Below are 15,992 nucleotides of genomic sequence, written 5' to 3'. Positions count from 1 at the left end.
GCCTACCTTTATGTAATATTGCATATGTCTTCACCTCAGCCCCCAAAAGTTACCAGCAATACCTTGTGTTAGCAACTACCATTATCTGAAATTCTTATTTACTTGTCCATTCCCCTCCTAGAAATGTAAGCTCTGTAACAGAGATTTCATCTTTCACATATGCAACATACTGTTCACCACATATCCCTGCTGCTTAAATACTGGGCACATAGTATACACTGTTGTTGAATGAAAATCTGTACACACACACATACACACACACAGAGAGATGTATTTACATGAAAAATACTAAGAAAGGTCAGAAAGGATCTAATACTTGAACTTATTTATATGGGGGCAGCATGAGGCTAGGAAGAGAGGTATACAATAACCATTCACTGTTTCCTTCATCTCTATTCAAACTTTCTGCAGAAGTCATGTCTTTTGTAATTGAAAAAAAAATTAATAATGATCATACGAGCCTAGGACAGTCAATCTATTCTGCTTCTCTATTTTCATTTGGTGGGCTATAATGATCTAATCACCTGTGGAACAAGCGACTACTCTGATTGCAGGTTGATCCTTGAGTTGTTTTGGTATGGCAGTTCAAAGTTAAAATCTTATACCTTGGAGCTGGAAAGAGCTTAGGGATCATCTAATCCAACCCCCTAGTTTTATAGATGAAGAAGAGACTTATAGCAATTTAATTAATTAAAAAAATAGGGCATTGATGAAAAAGTTTCAAAGACTATATGATTAAGAACAATTTAAAAGACTAATCTACTATATGTTATATGTAATTTAAATAATAAAAGCCTCCTAAAAGTTATTCTCACATATAACCTACAATCTTCCGGTGAAAACTATTACTCAAAGTAAAAGTATTTCCCTAAGCATACTATTTGACCAATGAACTCCACAGTTAAAGCATCATAATATAACAAAGGATATGGAATACATGTATGTATGTATGTGTGTGTATATATATATGGAGTGAAAATATTACTCATTCTTGATACCCTAACACTGTTAGGTGTGCAGACTAACTGAAGTTAGCAGGCACTTCTTTCCACAGGGTAGACATACAATACGACAAGTGTATCACACATTTAAGGATTCATTATACTTCGATTCAAATTTCTGTATTAATTTCTATAATGTGTATTTAATGGGATAAAAACCAAATGTTAAACAGGTTAAGAAATGCACTAGACTATGTCATTTACAGAAATGTCTTAACTATTTCTCTCTGTAGATATACTGTAGTTTACCAGGAATACAACAAATTTTGTCTAAATTTCTGAATAATACCACCTTATGTTTAACACACTGTCTCACCTGACCCTTACAAACAACCCCAGAGACAGCAGATATTATTACTTCCACTTAGTATATAAAAATGAGGCTCAGAGATTAAGGAGCTTGACCACAGTCATTCAGACAAGTCCTAGAACCTAGATCCTCTACTTCTTAGCCATTGTTCTTTCCAACGCCCAGATTACTTCACATTTACCATTTACTAAAATGTAAATATAATTTCCTTCCTTATCAGTGAAGGTGAAGAGTACCAAAATCATAGCATTCCTATCCTATTCTACCTGAACTTTTAGTACATCATATTACTCATTCATCTTAACACTGATGAGAAAGATGTGAAAGTCACCTTAACTGAGAATTGTGCTTATCAATAATTCTGTATGAAATCCTACCAAATAGTCAATTACTTTCTTAATCATAATAAAGGTACCCACTTATTTAGAAAGCTCTCTACAAACAATAACCAAAACAGTGTTAAAATGGTCTTTATAGTTGGAAATAAAATCTGAAACCAAATATTAGCCCTACTACTAACTGTTCAACACTCAGGGCATTTCTTAACTTAGTATCATCCTCATCCAAAAAATGAGGATAATACCACCTGCTTCTGTGAGTTGCTGGGAAGATTAGATGGTACAATAGATGTAAAGCAATTAGCTCTTAGAAAATGGCCAGATCTGCTAACATGGTGAAACCCTGTCTCTACTAAAAATATAAAAAAAATTTAGCCAGGTGTGGCAGCACGCACACGTAGTCCCAGCTACTCGGGAGGCTGAGGCAGGAGAATCGCTTGAACCCAGGAGGCGGAGGTTGCAGTGACCAGAGATTGTGCCACTGCACTCCAGCCTAGCGACAGAGCTAGACTCTGTCTAAAAAAAAAAAAAAGAAAGAAAGAAAAAGAAAAAGGCCAGATCTTACAGTTGGTAGAGACACAGATGCAGATAGCTACTGCTGATAGGTAATGTCATTTAATTTATGTGAACTTTTACTAGTTTAACTTCTAGTGTGCCCTTATTTTTTTCTCCCAAATATTTGGGGCAGGACACAATACACTCATGCTCCCAGGGAATAAACTAAAGTGAGAGCTGAATTTCATTCTTGTTTCAACCCCTGTAATTAAGCAACAGAGTAAAAATCTATTATTTGACTATCTTGGAATTGGCTATATCTAAATCTAAGCTTACACTATTTTGACTCCTCCTCTTTAACTGAGTTGGCTGACTGCATCTTTCACTCTATTTTGAAATAAAACTAATAAGCCAATTTTATAAATACAAATAAAAATACAGTGAATTCATCTTGGGTGAAAAGAGTAGGAAGTCTTCAGGGGGAATGCAGAGAGGGACCTAACACTGAGAAATTATGTATTCAGAAGTCCATTTTGTACTAATTTACTTTCTCTTTTAATCTTCAAAAACATTCTAGTCAATAGAGGCCTCATTTTATAGATTAGGAAAGTTCAGAAGCTTTAACTCTGACTCTCTCCCCTTTGCTCAATGTGCTTAACCACTCTAACCTACAAGGCTCTTGCTCAACTCAAGGTCTTAATCTCTGCTCAGAATGGTCTCCTGTTTCTCCACAAGGCTGTCTCCTTCTGCTTCAGGTCTCACCTCAAATAGCACCTCCTCCGTTCAATCTAAAGTAGTGTACACCTACGTCAATGTAGTGTGGTCAATTTTTTTAAAAAAGGAAAAAAAAATAAAATTGTGTACGCCAATTACTCATCTTTATTTCCTTCAGAGAACACAAAATGGTCTGTATTCATCTTCTTTTTGTGTTTAAGGGCAGATACTTTGATTATGACAATGAACACACCTGCCTAGTCATTTAGCAAGTAAATAGCAGGACCTGGAAACCAATCCAAGGAAATCTGACTGCAAGCTCCTGCACTGCCCTACCACTACTTTTTGTACAGATGATAGGGAAAGTGATTTGGGCTGCGAAATAAATTAAGAGGTGTGCCTTGCTGCTTTTTTATATTCATTCACTATAAAGAAATTATACATAAAGTTAATACCACAAAATATTTAATCCGAATTTATGCATACAGTTAATACTATGAAATAATTCGAATTTCAAGAGCTATTACATTGCCTATTAGAATCACAACTCAATTTGGAAAAACACTACATCTATAATGTGCCTTATCCTAATACTTCAAATTTGTTGAGTAATTGGCATCTGCGCAAATAGTTATTCAGGGCTAAAAGAAAATTGTAACATATACAAATGAGTTTTACTAACAAGCTTATAATATTCTTTTAAAAATTGTTTTGAATTTCACAATACATCATGCAGAAAACTTTTAAAACCAGCCATATGACATCATTTCGATAATGGTGTTCTTTCTTAAAGAAAGATGACACATGCACTCACTGTTGCGTTTTTGCTGTTAAACCATGTTCTTGCAGGTAAGTCACTTCATGTAAAACGCTAAGCGCGGCTAAAGCGGACCACTAACAACATTCCCTTTGTTACCTTACCGACAGGATTTAATACTTACTGCTGAGTTCTCCATCCTCAGATACTCCTGTCCCTCTCATTCCTAGGTAAGTCAGTCCCAGTATTAGGAAAAATAAGCAGGCAGCAGTTAAGAGAAACATCGACAAGTAGTGGGCACTGAAACTCCCTGTTGGGGACACCTCCTCCCGTTTAAATTGCTGGAGAAGTTCCTCTTCGGGTTCGGAAAGCTTCGGTTTGTTGTATGTGTTTTTCAGGTAGGTATGATTGGAGCCCGTATGATTGGCGTGATTGATCCTGAGTGAACTAGAGGCGGCCACAGCCGCACTGGGAGGGAGACTGTTAGAATAAATCCTGGGGGAGTCCACACTGAAGGCCCCACCGCCAATATGATTATTGGTTTTCAGAAGGGAGCCTGTTGACGAATCCAAGGTTGAGTCCATGTCAGTAAGTGGCGGGGGCAGGAGAGGCGTCAGTTTCTTAGCGTTAACACGGTATCTAGGAACGGGGCTGGAGTCCACTTGATCACACCCTCCTCCCTGCTCCGCGGCCGCCGCCTCTTCGAGGTTTCGGCTCCTGTCTAGACTCCCGGCAGCCGCCGCCCTGTCATTCATCGCGAGTCCTCCCCCTCCCTGAACTGAAGTCTCCAGCCTGCCGCCGGCCGATTTAGCAGTCAGCGGGGAGAGAGGCTTACTATGGGTTCGTCTGGGCCGATGCCGGGAAAGGGAGTCGTCCTTTAATACCTGTCTGCTGGAGGCCACGTCGTCGTCGTCCTCTTCCTCTGAGTCCGAATAGTTTTCCCGGCAGCTGTAGGGGACAAGCCGGCTGCCATTCACGGTCCGGCTCGCCCAGAGCGGCTCCTCGGTCTCCGGGTCCCTCTCCTCACCGTCCTCTCCCTCCCCTTCCTCGTCCTCCACTGCTCCATCTTTCCCCGGCGGGGTCTGCAGCTCGGGGCCCGCCGGCCTCCTGGCCCCCCACCACGAGTGGGGCTTCCTTCGCTCGGCAGAGTTGCTGTTAGTCACCTCGCTGGCGGCCAGGGGCGCCGGCGGCGCTTTGAGCCCGCGGTACTGGAGCGAAGCCCGGTCTTTCCTCCCGCCGCCGCCGGCCTGGTCCCGGGGACTGGCCTCCACGTCCGACTCGTCCGAGCTGAAGCCCAGCAGCACTTTGCTGCCAGTCGCGGGGACGGCGGAGGCGCCCCCGGGCCCTCCCAGGAGGCTCTCCGAGCCGGAGGCCGAGATTCGGCACAGGCCCCCAGGAGTCCGTAAGTAGGAGAGGTCGCCTGAGACCGGCCGGACCACCATCCCCGCGGCCGCCGCCGCCGCTGGTCCCGCGGCTGCGACCGTGGCGGCTGCCGTGTTATTGTTATTACTGTTCCGCGTCTTGTTGCCGCGGCCCCCCGACCGGTGCTGTTGCTGCTCTTCCTCTCGAAGCTTCTTCAGCTTCTTGAGGTAGACCGGGCGGGTGCTTTCCGTCACTGGTCCGGGAGACAGGCCGTAACGGCGGAGCTGAGAGAAAAGCTCCTCATCCGAGAGCTGCTGAGGCGCCGAAGCCGCTGCCGCCGCCATTTTCTCTCCAGGGTGTTTTACAAGCTCCGCGCTACCGGAAGTGACGCGCCGCCCTAGACCCTGAACTAGACCGCGCTGCGTCGCCCTCCCAGCGCCGCGGGCATCTCGGCCAATGGGAGGCGCGGGAGGAGCTCACCTGAGCGGGAAAGAGCCACCTGAGCAGCGCACGGCTCCCACGGCGGAGACTGTTTCTACACTCTCACCTTGAGGTGTCGGCGCATTCTCCTCCTCCTCTCTGTCTCATCTCCAGCTGTTCTCCGCCCTGCCCTTCCAAGTGCCATTCCCGGGAGCTGTCTCTTACTAAACCACACCTTGACCTCTCCTTCCTAGGTTCCTGCCACCGGGCAGTAATAATTGAAATCTACCTTGAAGTTGATGGCATAAGTTTTCTTTACATCTGGATTCCCAATGCCAAGGGAGCCTAGACCTACTGAAAGAAATTCTGCTGGCCAGACTAGATTGGCAGCTTTCCCATCTGACTTCTGGTTGTCTATTTTCAGTTCGTCTTTCGCTTGACTTACAAAAAAAAAAATTTAAAGTGACTTTCTCTCGCTGCTCTTTTTGAGAAGCCTCACCTCTCTCATTCTGAGAAGATACGGAGTACACCAATCACAATACAATTTTCTTCTAGCGTAATATTTGTTCATTCATTAGTTAATTGTAAGATGTTATCTTTTTTCCTTTTTTGAAACCCAGTGACTTTACTACGTCAGCACTTTTGAAAGTGAAAGAGCTTATCTGCTTCATTTTAAGACTCTCAAAGACATAACACATGATCCTATTTATTTCCTTCTTAGCACCTTTCCAACCAATAGTTATTTATCAGTTATTAATAAATATTTGTATTTGTTTACTTTCAAAATTATTTATTGTCCTATCCTTTTGGACTATAATAAGCTCCATGTGTGGAGGAAACTTGCTTCTGTTACTCACAATACTAGTAGAAGCTCAATAAATATTTGTTGAGTGAATTAAAGAATTGCAAAGAGAGGATAGTATGAGATGAATATTTTGAAATAAGACTAGTGCCAGGTGAGGTGGAGAAACCTTCACACAAAGTTAAAAAAACAAGGACAAGACTTGGAACCCCAACTCTCCCATTTACAGAATAGGAAATGAATCCCAGAGAGGTGAAATGTGCCCCATGTGTTGAAGATCTTGTCCCATTTTCCCATTTCCCCAAACTTTGGCAGACAGACAATTCTTCAGTACTTCAATCCTAGTAACTACAAAATACGACAATAATTTTTTTTTGTTGAATGAGTTATTTTACCTATTACATTACCTTATACACCTGTACAGAAAAACGTTAGTCAAAAGCATAGATACGGCCGGGCGCAGTGGCTCACGCCTGTAATCCCAGCACTTTGGGAGGCGGGGCGCGGCGGGGGCGGATCACGAGGTCAGGAGTTTGAGACCAGCCTGGCCAACATGGTGAAACCCCATCTCTACTAAAAATACAAAAAAATTAGTCGGGCGTTGTGGCAGGCGCCTGTAATCTCAGCTACTCGGGAGGCTGAGGCAGGAGAATCGCTTGAACCCGGGAAGGCAGAGGTTGCAATGAGCCGAGATCGCGACACTGCACTCCAGCCTGGGCAACAAGAGCGGGACTCCGTCTCAAAAAAAAAAAAAAAAGCTTTTCTGTGGAGGACACTTCCTTGTCCTTTATCATTGAGAGTTTAAGATTTATAAATGTTCCTGAATCTATGACTGTTATGCACTTATAAGAGAGTTTTGAACAGTAAATTATAGTGGCTATGATGATGATGACCCAGACTTTATTGCCATAATTATCTGGGTGGGAACTAAAATTATTGTAAACTTAGCGGACTTGTGTCTCCATGTAGCAGAGTGGTTAAGCTGTGAGCTTTGGAGTTAAACAAAACTAGATATGGACCCAGCCCTGTCTCTTCCTTTCATTCTTGGTTCAACATTTGCTTTATGCCATACTGGCTCCTCTGATAGGAATCATAGAGCTCTGTTGGCTCAGCCTCTGATTTTCATGAACCTTTAAGTGACCTCCTATAAGGACTGTTGAACCAGTTATGTTTCTGCCTGTGACTTTGGGCAAGTTAATTCATCTTTCCGAGCTTTAGTTTCTGTACAAACAGAAGAGGGATGATAAAAATTCCTCAGACGGCTGTTTTAAAGAGTAAATAAAACTATATGTATCTGCATAATGCCTGGTACCATACGTAACACAGTGTGCACTCAATAAATGTTAGTCAATAATATAAAGCTAAGCATTGTGTGCAGCCATTTCAGTAGCATGGCTCCTGAGAACTCTATGTAATAGCAATTAAAGAAAATGCTACTCCATAGACAAAAATGGAAATGGTCAAACGTCCCTCAAGGCATTACGTAATTCCAATTAAGAGTTAATGAAGATGGGCTGGGCGCGGTGGCTCATGCCTGTAATCCCAGCACTTTGGGAAGCCGAGGCGGGCGGATCACCTGAGGTCAGGAGTTTGAGACCAACCTGGGCAACATGGTGAAACCCCATCTCTACTAAAAAAATACAAAAATTAGCCGGGCATGATGGCGGGCGCCTGTAATCCCAGCTACTCTAGAGGCTGAGGCAGGAGAATGGCTTGAACCCGAGAGGTGGAGTTTGCAGTGAGCCGAGATAGCACCACTGCACTCCAGCCTGGGGTACAGAGGGAGACTCCGCTTAAAAAAAAAATTACCCAGGTGTGGTGGTGCATGCCTGTAATCCCAGCTACTCAGGAGGCTGAGGCAGGAGAATGGCTTGAACCCGAGGGGCGGAGTTTGCAGTAAGCCGAGATAGCACCACTGCACTCCAGCCTGGGCGACAGAGCGAGACTCCGCCTCAAAAAAAAAAAAACTACAAAAAAAAAATTAGCCAGGTGTGGTGGTGCATGCCTGTAATCCCAGCTACTCAGGAGGCTGAGGCAGGAGAATCGCTTGAACCCGGGAGGCAGAGTTTGCAGTGAGCCAAGATCGTGTCACTGCACTCCAGCCTGCGTGATGGACCAAGGCTCGGTCTAAAAAAAAAAAAAAAAAAAAAATTTTTTTTTTAAATGTGGATGATATTGCCTACCCTGCCTGGCAGACAATTCAATCAATATTTGTTGAGAATGATGAATGAACACTGTATGTCAAAATGTAGTTCAAATATTTTGTTTACAAGTTAGGTATTATCATCAGATATTAATAATAACGACAACTATGATTGATATACTACTTTATACTTTTCAAAGAACTTTCATATACATGACCTTGTTTGATCTACAAGAAACCTTTCCTCTCTGAAGATACTGAGAGCATGATTTATTTCATGGAACTATATGGGTTTATAATTACCCTTTGTTTGGTGTTTGAGAAGACCCAACGCTTTTTCAGGAGAACCTTCACTGCCTCAACACTGTCACTGCTCACTTCCAACACTCTCTCATTTGCTAGTGGATCTTGCTCCTGCTTCCAGACTGGCTAACACTTAAAGTATGAGGCTCTATTCTTGACTATACCCAGATACTTGACAGGGAGTGCAATCTCAAACTCAGTCCTGCTCCATAACTTACAAAAATCTGAGGGAAACATTTTTGATGGATTCTGGTCCAACTCTTCTTCGAGGTGTTTTTAACTTTATTTCTGCCTTAAGCCTCCTTATGAGAGACCAATGTAGCTTGGGCCACATTACTAACATGCTGTTCCTCCTACGCTCTTTCCCTACCCACTCTGTTCCCAATAGAATACCTTTCACCATGTCACCCTTTTAGCCTTGACATCAGTTTATATTGAAGAATGGTATGAATGCAACATTTTGTTCAAATAAAGATATTGCTGAGAGTTAATTTCCTTAAAGAATGTCCTTTCTGGTCTCATTATTAGAAATAGTTGTATTTTTCCAGAGCAACTCATTTGTTGTTTTAATTTTCACTGAAATGACAGTCATATAACATCACATTAATTGTTTTATTTTATTTTATTTTTGAGACAAAGTCTTGCTCTCTCACCCAGGCTGGAGTGCAGTGGTGCTATTTCAGCTCACTGCAACCTCTGCTTCCCGGGTTCAAGCAATTCTCCTGCCTCAGCCTCCTAAGTGACTGAGACTACAGGTACACACCACCATGCCCGGCTAATTTTTGTATTTTTAGTAGATACAGGGTTTTGCCATGTTGGCCAGGCTGGTCTCAAACTCCTGACCTCAGGTGATCCACCCACCTCGGCCTTACCAAGTGCTGGGATTATAGGCATGAGCCACCACACCCGGCAACATTAATCAATTTACAGTATACAATTAGTGGCATTTAGTACATTCATAATGTTGCAGAACCATCAACTGTATCTAGTCCCAAAACATTTTCATCACCCACAAAGTAGACCTGGAACTCATTAAGCAGCCACTTCCTATTCTCCTCTCTCCCCAGCCCCTGACAACTACTAATATACTTCTTGTCTTTAGGGACTTAACTAGTCTGGATATTTCATGTAAATAGGATCATACATTACATGACCTCTTGTATCTGGCTCCTTTCACTTGTTTTCAAGGATCATACATGTTGCAGCATGTATCAGTACTTCGTTTCTTTTTATGGCTGAATAATATATTTCATTGCATGAATGTACATTTATTTATTTATTTATTTATTCATTTTATTTATCCATTCATCCATTGATGAACATTTTGGTTGTTTCCACCTTTGGTTATTGTGAATAATGCTGCTATGAACATTGGTGTATAAGTATCTGTTTGAATAGCTGTTTTCATTTTTTTTAGTTATGTACTTCAAAATGGAATTGCAGATTATATGGTAATTCTATGTTGAACTTTTTGAGGAATCACAAAACTACTAATTTGTTTTTAACTTTATGGATATGTTCAAGCAAATAAGGAAGCCATTAGGCCCATGCGGTGCCTCACACCTGTAATCCAAGCACTTTGGGAGGCCGAGGAGGAATCACTTGGGGTTAGGAGTTCAAGACCAGCCTAGCCAACATGGTGAAACACATCTCTACTAAAAATCTAAAAATTAGCTGGGTATGGTGGCTCTTGCCTGTAATCCCAGCTACTCGGAGGGCTGAGGCAGGAGAATTGCTTGAACCCAGGTTGCATGAGCCAAGGTCGCACCACTGCACTCCAGCCTGGGTGACAGAGCAAGACTGAGTCTCAAAAAAAAAAAAAAAAAAAACAAGAAGGAGGCCATTAGCCTGAGGTTGTCTCTGCACCTAGAGCTCTTATATAAGCAAACTGAAACTGAAGTGGAAGCAGTTCTTGTAATTAACTTAAAAAAAAAAAAAAAAAAAAACCCCACCAGCTTCTGCCGATCACAAACAGCCAACCAGCTGATTGGATATATAACTAGAGACTTTCCATCAGACCATACCCAAATAAGGCCATCGCATAGCTGTAGCCAATCAGGTAATTTCTTTACTTTGTTTCCATGTTGTGGCAAAACAAACAAACAAACAAACACCTCCCTGCTTTGGCTGCTAGAGTGGAGCCCATAAACTCTTTGATTTTGATGCTTCCCAATTCATTAATCATTATTTTCCTTAAATAAACTCTGTCAAATTTATTTTGTCTTAAGTTTTCCTTTTAACAGATGGACACTGTTTGGTGCCTTGCCATGCTTCTCCCTTTGAGATAACAGCTAAGAAGTTTATACTCAAATTTGCCGTCCAGTCAGAGCAAGTGTATAGGGCTACATAGCCTATATTTTATACATTAACCTTATTGCTGAGTCCATCTAAATTTCTTAACTTTATTTTTGTGTACCTCATTTTAAAATATTTTTATTTTATTTTATTTTGGTCAGGCATGGCGGCTGATGCCTGTTATCCCAGCGCTTTGGGAGGCCAATCATTTGAGCTCAGGAGTTCAAGACCAGCCTGGACAGTGTAGCAAGACCCCATATCTACAAAAAATTAAATAAAATAAAAATTAGCCAGGCATGGTGGTGTGCACCAGAGTCCCAGCTACTTGGGAGGCTGAAGCAGGAGGATCGCTTGAGCCCAGGAGTTCAAGGTTGTGGGGAGTTGTGATTTCACCAATACACTCCATCCTGAGTGAGAGAGCAAGAGCTATCTCTGAAAAAAAAGAAAGAAAGAAAAGAAAAACAAAAACAAAAAATCTTTAAGATGTTTTTAATGTTTACTTTATCTTCCTAATATGCATCTTTTTAGCTGCCTTAAATCATTTAATTTATATAATTTTATATAATTCATCTGACAACCCAATGGGTAGGTTTTCTTAGTCTTCATCTTCTACAGATGAAAAAACTGATAGCTAGCAAAGTTACTTGACTCAAGTCTCGATAGACAAATGAGAAACTGAAACCCAGGACCTCTGAGTCCAAATTCCTTGTTCTTTCTACTATACCATACCAATCTTGAATACCTTAGTTGAGTCATACAGTTATATGGTGGTAAAAATAAACTTAGTTCCCTCTTTTCTCACCCACCCTAAAGAGGAAGGTGTCTGTAATGGAGTGAAGAAGAGGACAAAGGCTTTTACAATTAACCTGTTTCTTTGCTTTGTTGCTACATGCAACAACTGGAAAGAAAACTCAAAAATATAAAACTGATTATATCACTTACCATTTTAGCAGATCAAAGCAGTAACACGATATTATATTGATGTTATCACTTTGCTCTGTTGCCCAGGCTGGAGTGCAGTGGCACGATCTCAGCTCACTGCAAGCTCTGCCTCCCGGGTTCACGCCATTCTCCTGCCTCAGCCTCCAGAGTAGCTGGGATTACAGGCACCTGCCACCACGCCCGGCTAATTTTTCTGTATTCTTAGTAGAGACGGGTTTTCACTGTGTTAACCAGGATGGTCTCGATCTCCTGACCTTGTGATCTGCCCCCCCCAGCCTCCCAAAGTGCTGGGATTACAGGCGTGAGCCACCGTGCCTGGCTGATGCTATCACTTCTCTTAAAATGCCTCTAGGATGTGTTCACTAGTTTTGATCTACAAAGTTCCTGATGTTTATTTTTCTTTTTAATTGCTCAACACTAACACTGCTTATAAGGAAGAAACCAGAATACAACTGAAAATACAACACGGTATTGAGAAATGTTGGATAAAATTTTTATCCTATGTTACTGTAAGAATTAGCCAAGAAAGTTTTGTAGTGAGAGCATCTGTTTTATTTTTCTATATATAACTCAGACAGGTGGGGAATTGTCATAGGATTCAAGTAAACAACATATGTATGCGATGATTGATAATTATATTCTACTCTAACGATGCAAGTGAGTGAATTGCCTAAATTGTTAACTAAAAGTCAGGGAAAAACATTTCAGTTTAATACATGATGGACAAGGGTCTGAAAATTTGGAGGTTTGGGTTCTATTTCCAGTTCTGTATAAAACTCTTTTATTGTCTCATTTGATCTTTAACCAGGATAGAAGGCTCTATCATTTGTCCTTTGTGAAAGCTAGCAAGGACTGAAATTCAAAATCACACTAGGTTATCTGACCCCTAAGTCCACTGTTCTTTCTAAACCCACCCTGCTGTCCCATGTACTGCATGAAATGAGTCATTTAATCTTTTGGCTTTCAGTTTCTTCATGTCTAAAATGAGTAAAGCTACTATACCATTTAGATCCCTTCCAAATCCAAAACTTTCTGAGAGCACTGTCTTATAGTACTTATTATTGTACTTTTTATTATAGTCATACACTTGCTTTATTTTGCCCCTTAGACTCTACATTCCTTGAGATAAGGGTCTATGCCTTTTTGAAATTTGCATCCCTCCTGTCTCCTAGCTTATTGTCTTATGCACAGTATTCTATACAAATGTGTTGCATGAATAGTAAAGAGATACCACATGTCACAAAATGACATTAGGAAGACTTTGAGTTATACACAAAGAAATACATTAGGAGTAGGCCTCCTGTAGGATTATCTAAAAATAAGAGAAAAATATGAGTCTACAAATTAAGCATGAAATTTAAGGAATACACCTGCAAAGAGGATCATGGTCCAGGGTGCTCTAGAGGTTTGGTTTCATTAAGCAGCAGAAAGCATTTTAATACCAATGCTTTCCTGTCCCACATCATATGATCAGTGGTGTAAACAAAGAGGTCTGAGCACCTCCGTTTATGATTATGCATTCTTATTAACAGAAACCTTTCTTTAAATGTCATTTTATTTGTTGTGAGAGAACTTCATATGAAACAGGCATCAAGAATCACCAGGTTTTGGTTTAATAAGACTTTTAAACTTTGGTTTATTTATCCCTTGATGTTTCTTATCTGTTCTTCCCAGAAGCTTAAGCCTTCTTAAAGGAGAAAGGGGATAGAAAGGAGAAAGGAGAAAGGGGATAAAACAATGTTAGTTTTTGTTGATGGGCTAGAAAGCATCCTCTTCCATTGCCCATGGCTAAGACCTGCTCCTGACCTCTGCTGCTTGCCTCTAAATGAGAGTATTTTCTGCCCATCCATACAAGAGGAACGTTTCTGAGTGTTGTGTATCCTTTCATTGTTCATATGGCCCTAAAGAACAGGTTTACAATAAATGGCAATGGTCATTGGGCTCCTCCTTTCTGGAACACAGCCTGGAACTTCTCTCCTGACAATAAACTGGGGCAATCTTAGCCTCACCTTGTTTGTTTCCCCTCTCTCGGGGTCACTGTCCTTTGTTGCCCATTGTCTTGAAACTTGTTTCAGGCTACGGAGTAAATCCAGTCCCTCTTATTCCATTTTGACAGGAAGCAGAAATCCCAGTACGTGGGGGTTTAATGTACTAATCTTTCTACTTTTTTACATGTTTGAAATTTCCCAAAATAAGTTTAAAAAAAAAGGTACAGACCAGATGCCTGGTAGTGCAGAAGGTTTTTGAAGCAAAACAAAGGTGTGTAATGAGAATTTTATTGTGACCCCCTAAGAAGTCTCCAGTATGGTCTATATAACTAATTATTTTGTTTTGACATTCAAAACATTAAGAGTAATATCATTTTATGTCCTCATTGCCACCCCCTCAGTTAACAACCGTTCATTTTGTAGTATGATTTTGGTATTTATCATTAATATGGATCATCTCTTTCCTCTCTCTCTCTCTTTCCTCCGTTCAGTCTCTCTCTCTCTCTGTCTCTCTCTGTCTCTCACACACACATACACACAATATGTATATAAAACATTTTGATATCACATTTTACATATATAGTCTTCTGCAACTTACATTGTTGCTCAATATTTTGTGAGATTCAGCCATATATAACTCTAGTTCAATTGTTTTCACTGTATTAAATCAATGAATAGCATGTTTACTTTTACCTGCCCCTGTATATTTTGTCTAAGTATTTGGTTAAGACTATCTGGTTCGTTTATTCATTTGTTCAACAAATATCTACTGAGTACTTACTTTGTGCCAAACATTGTTCTAGTGATGGGGATACAACAATGAACAAAATAGACATCCTAGATCTTACATTTTAGCTGAAGAAGATAGACATTAAGTAAAAAATATGTAATATGTCAGAGATAGGTGGTAAGGAGAAAAATGAAGGAAGGTAAAATGGGATAGAGAGTGAAGGCTTCAGGTGAATGGTGCTATTTTATTTGGGTGATTAGGAAGACCCTTCTGATCAGGTGATATTTGAGCAGGCATCTGAAGAGAGTGAGGGAGTAAGCCAGGTGGATATCTAAGGGAGAAGGGAATGGCAAGGGCAAAACCCCAGAGTGGGAATATGCAAGATGGGATTATTCTTAGAACAGAAAGGAGGCCAATATCACTGGTATAGAATGGGTAGTGGGGCACCAGCCATGGGAGATAAGATCAGATCAGTGGTGCAGGTGAAGTGTAGATCTTGTAGGGCCTTTTAAGCCATGATAAGGACTTTGGGTTTCACTCTGAATAAGATGGCAAGCCTTTGTAGGAGGGGTGGGAGTTGAGGACTGGAGCAATGTGATATAGTTTACATATTAAGACCTGTTGTTTCCAAAGGTAGACTTTAGAAGAGGAAAGAAAAAAGCAAAGAGACAAGTTAGAAAGCTATTGCAACAATCTAGTTGAAAAGATTATGATTTGGAGCAGGATGGTAGTGAGAAGAAGTGAGAAGTATTGGGATTCTGTATGTATTTTAAAGGACTTTCTTACAAATTAGATTGTGGATATGAGAGAAAGGAATCAAGAATGATTCCAAGGCTTTTGGGCTGAGCATCCAGAAGAATGAAGTTGCTATTTACTGAGATGTAGCAGCCTGGAGTACAGTAAGTCTTTAGAGAACTCGGGGGATTCATTTGAATATGTGATTTTTGGGGCTTCTAAGAAAATGAATTTGGGAAAAATGTATACATGAGCTTGGAGTTCAGGAGGGAACCTCTGGGCTAAAGTCATAAATGTGTGTCAGCAGCAGAGAGATGAAATTTAAAGCCATGTGAATTAGCAGGATAGAAAAAAGAAAAGGTCTGATAACTGATACCAGAAGTACTCCAACATTTAGAGATGGAAGAGATGAGAAAGAGCCTGCAGAGGAGACTGAGAACAAGATGGCAGTGAGATGGAGGAAAAGCAAGAGAGTGATATCTGGAAGCTGCTAAGCTAAGTTCCAGAAGACTCTCCTCAATCATATACTGTCTCTATGGATAATGGACTCTCTGTACAAAGACCTAAGGGTGGTATTCTCAAAAAGTTAAGGAACTCAAATATATGCCTATAAGAAGTAATAAACAATTTTAAAAATAGTCGCATTACCATAGTGGG

At 40.9% G+C, this 15,992-nt stretch overlaps 1 protein-coding gene across 2 annotated transcripts in view; it reads right to left on the bottom strand.

Moving 5' to 3' along the window:
• LEMD3 (LEM domain containing 3) overlaps positions 1-6,768 on the bottom strand; it is an 80,084-nt gene extending 73,316 nt beyond the window's left edge. For both annotated transcript variants that reach the window (XM_024257369.3, XM_054527356.2), the window contains exon 1: positions 3,800-6,768. In XM_024257369.3, coding sequence (XP_024113137.2) covers positions 3,800-5,321 — 1,522 coding nt within the window. In that variant the 5' untranslated portion in view covers positions 5,322-6,768. The remainder of the gene's footprint in view (positions 1-3,799) is intronic.
• Positions 6,769-15,992: the final 9,224 nt, after the last annotated feature.

This window comes from Pongo abelii, chromosome 10, assembly GCF_028885655.2.
Source record: "Pongo abelii isolate AG06213 chromosome 10, NHGRI_mPonAbe1-v2.0_pri, whole genome shotgun sequence".
Taxonomy (NCBI): domain Eukaryota; kingdom Metazoa; phylum Chordata; class Mammalia; order Primates; family Hominidae; genus Pongo; species Pongo abelii.
The sequence above is the reverse complement of the archived record's forward strand: the minus strand, read 5'-3'. Positions and strand labels throughout refer to the sequence as shown.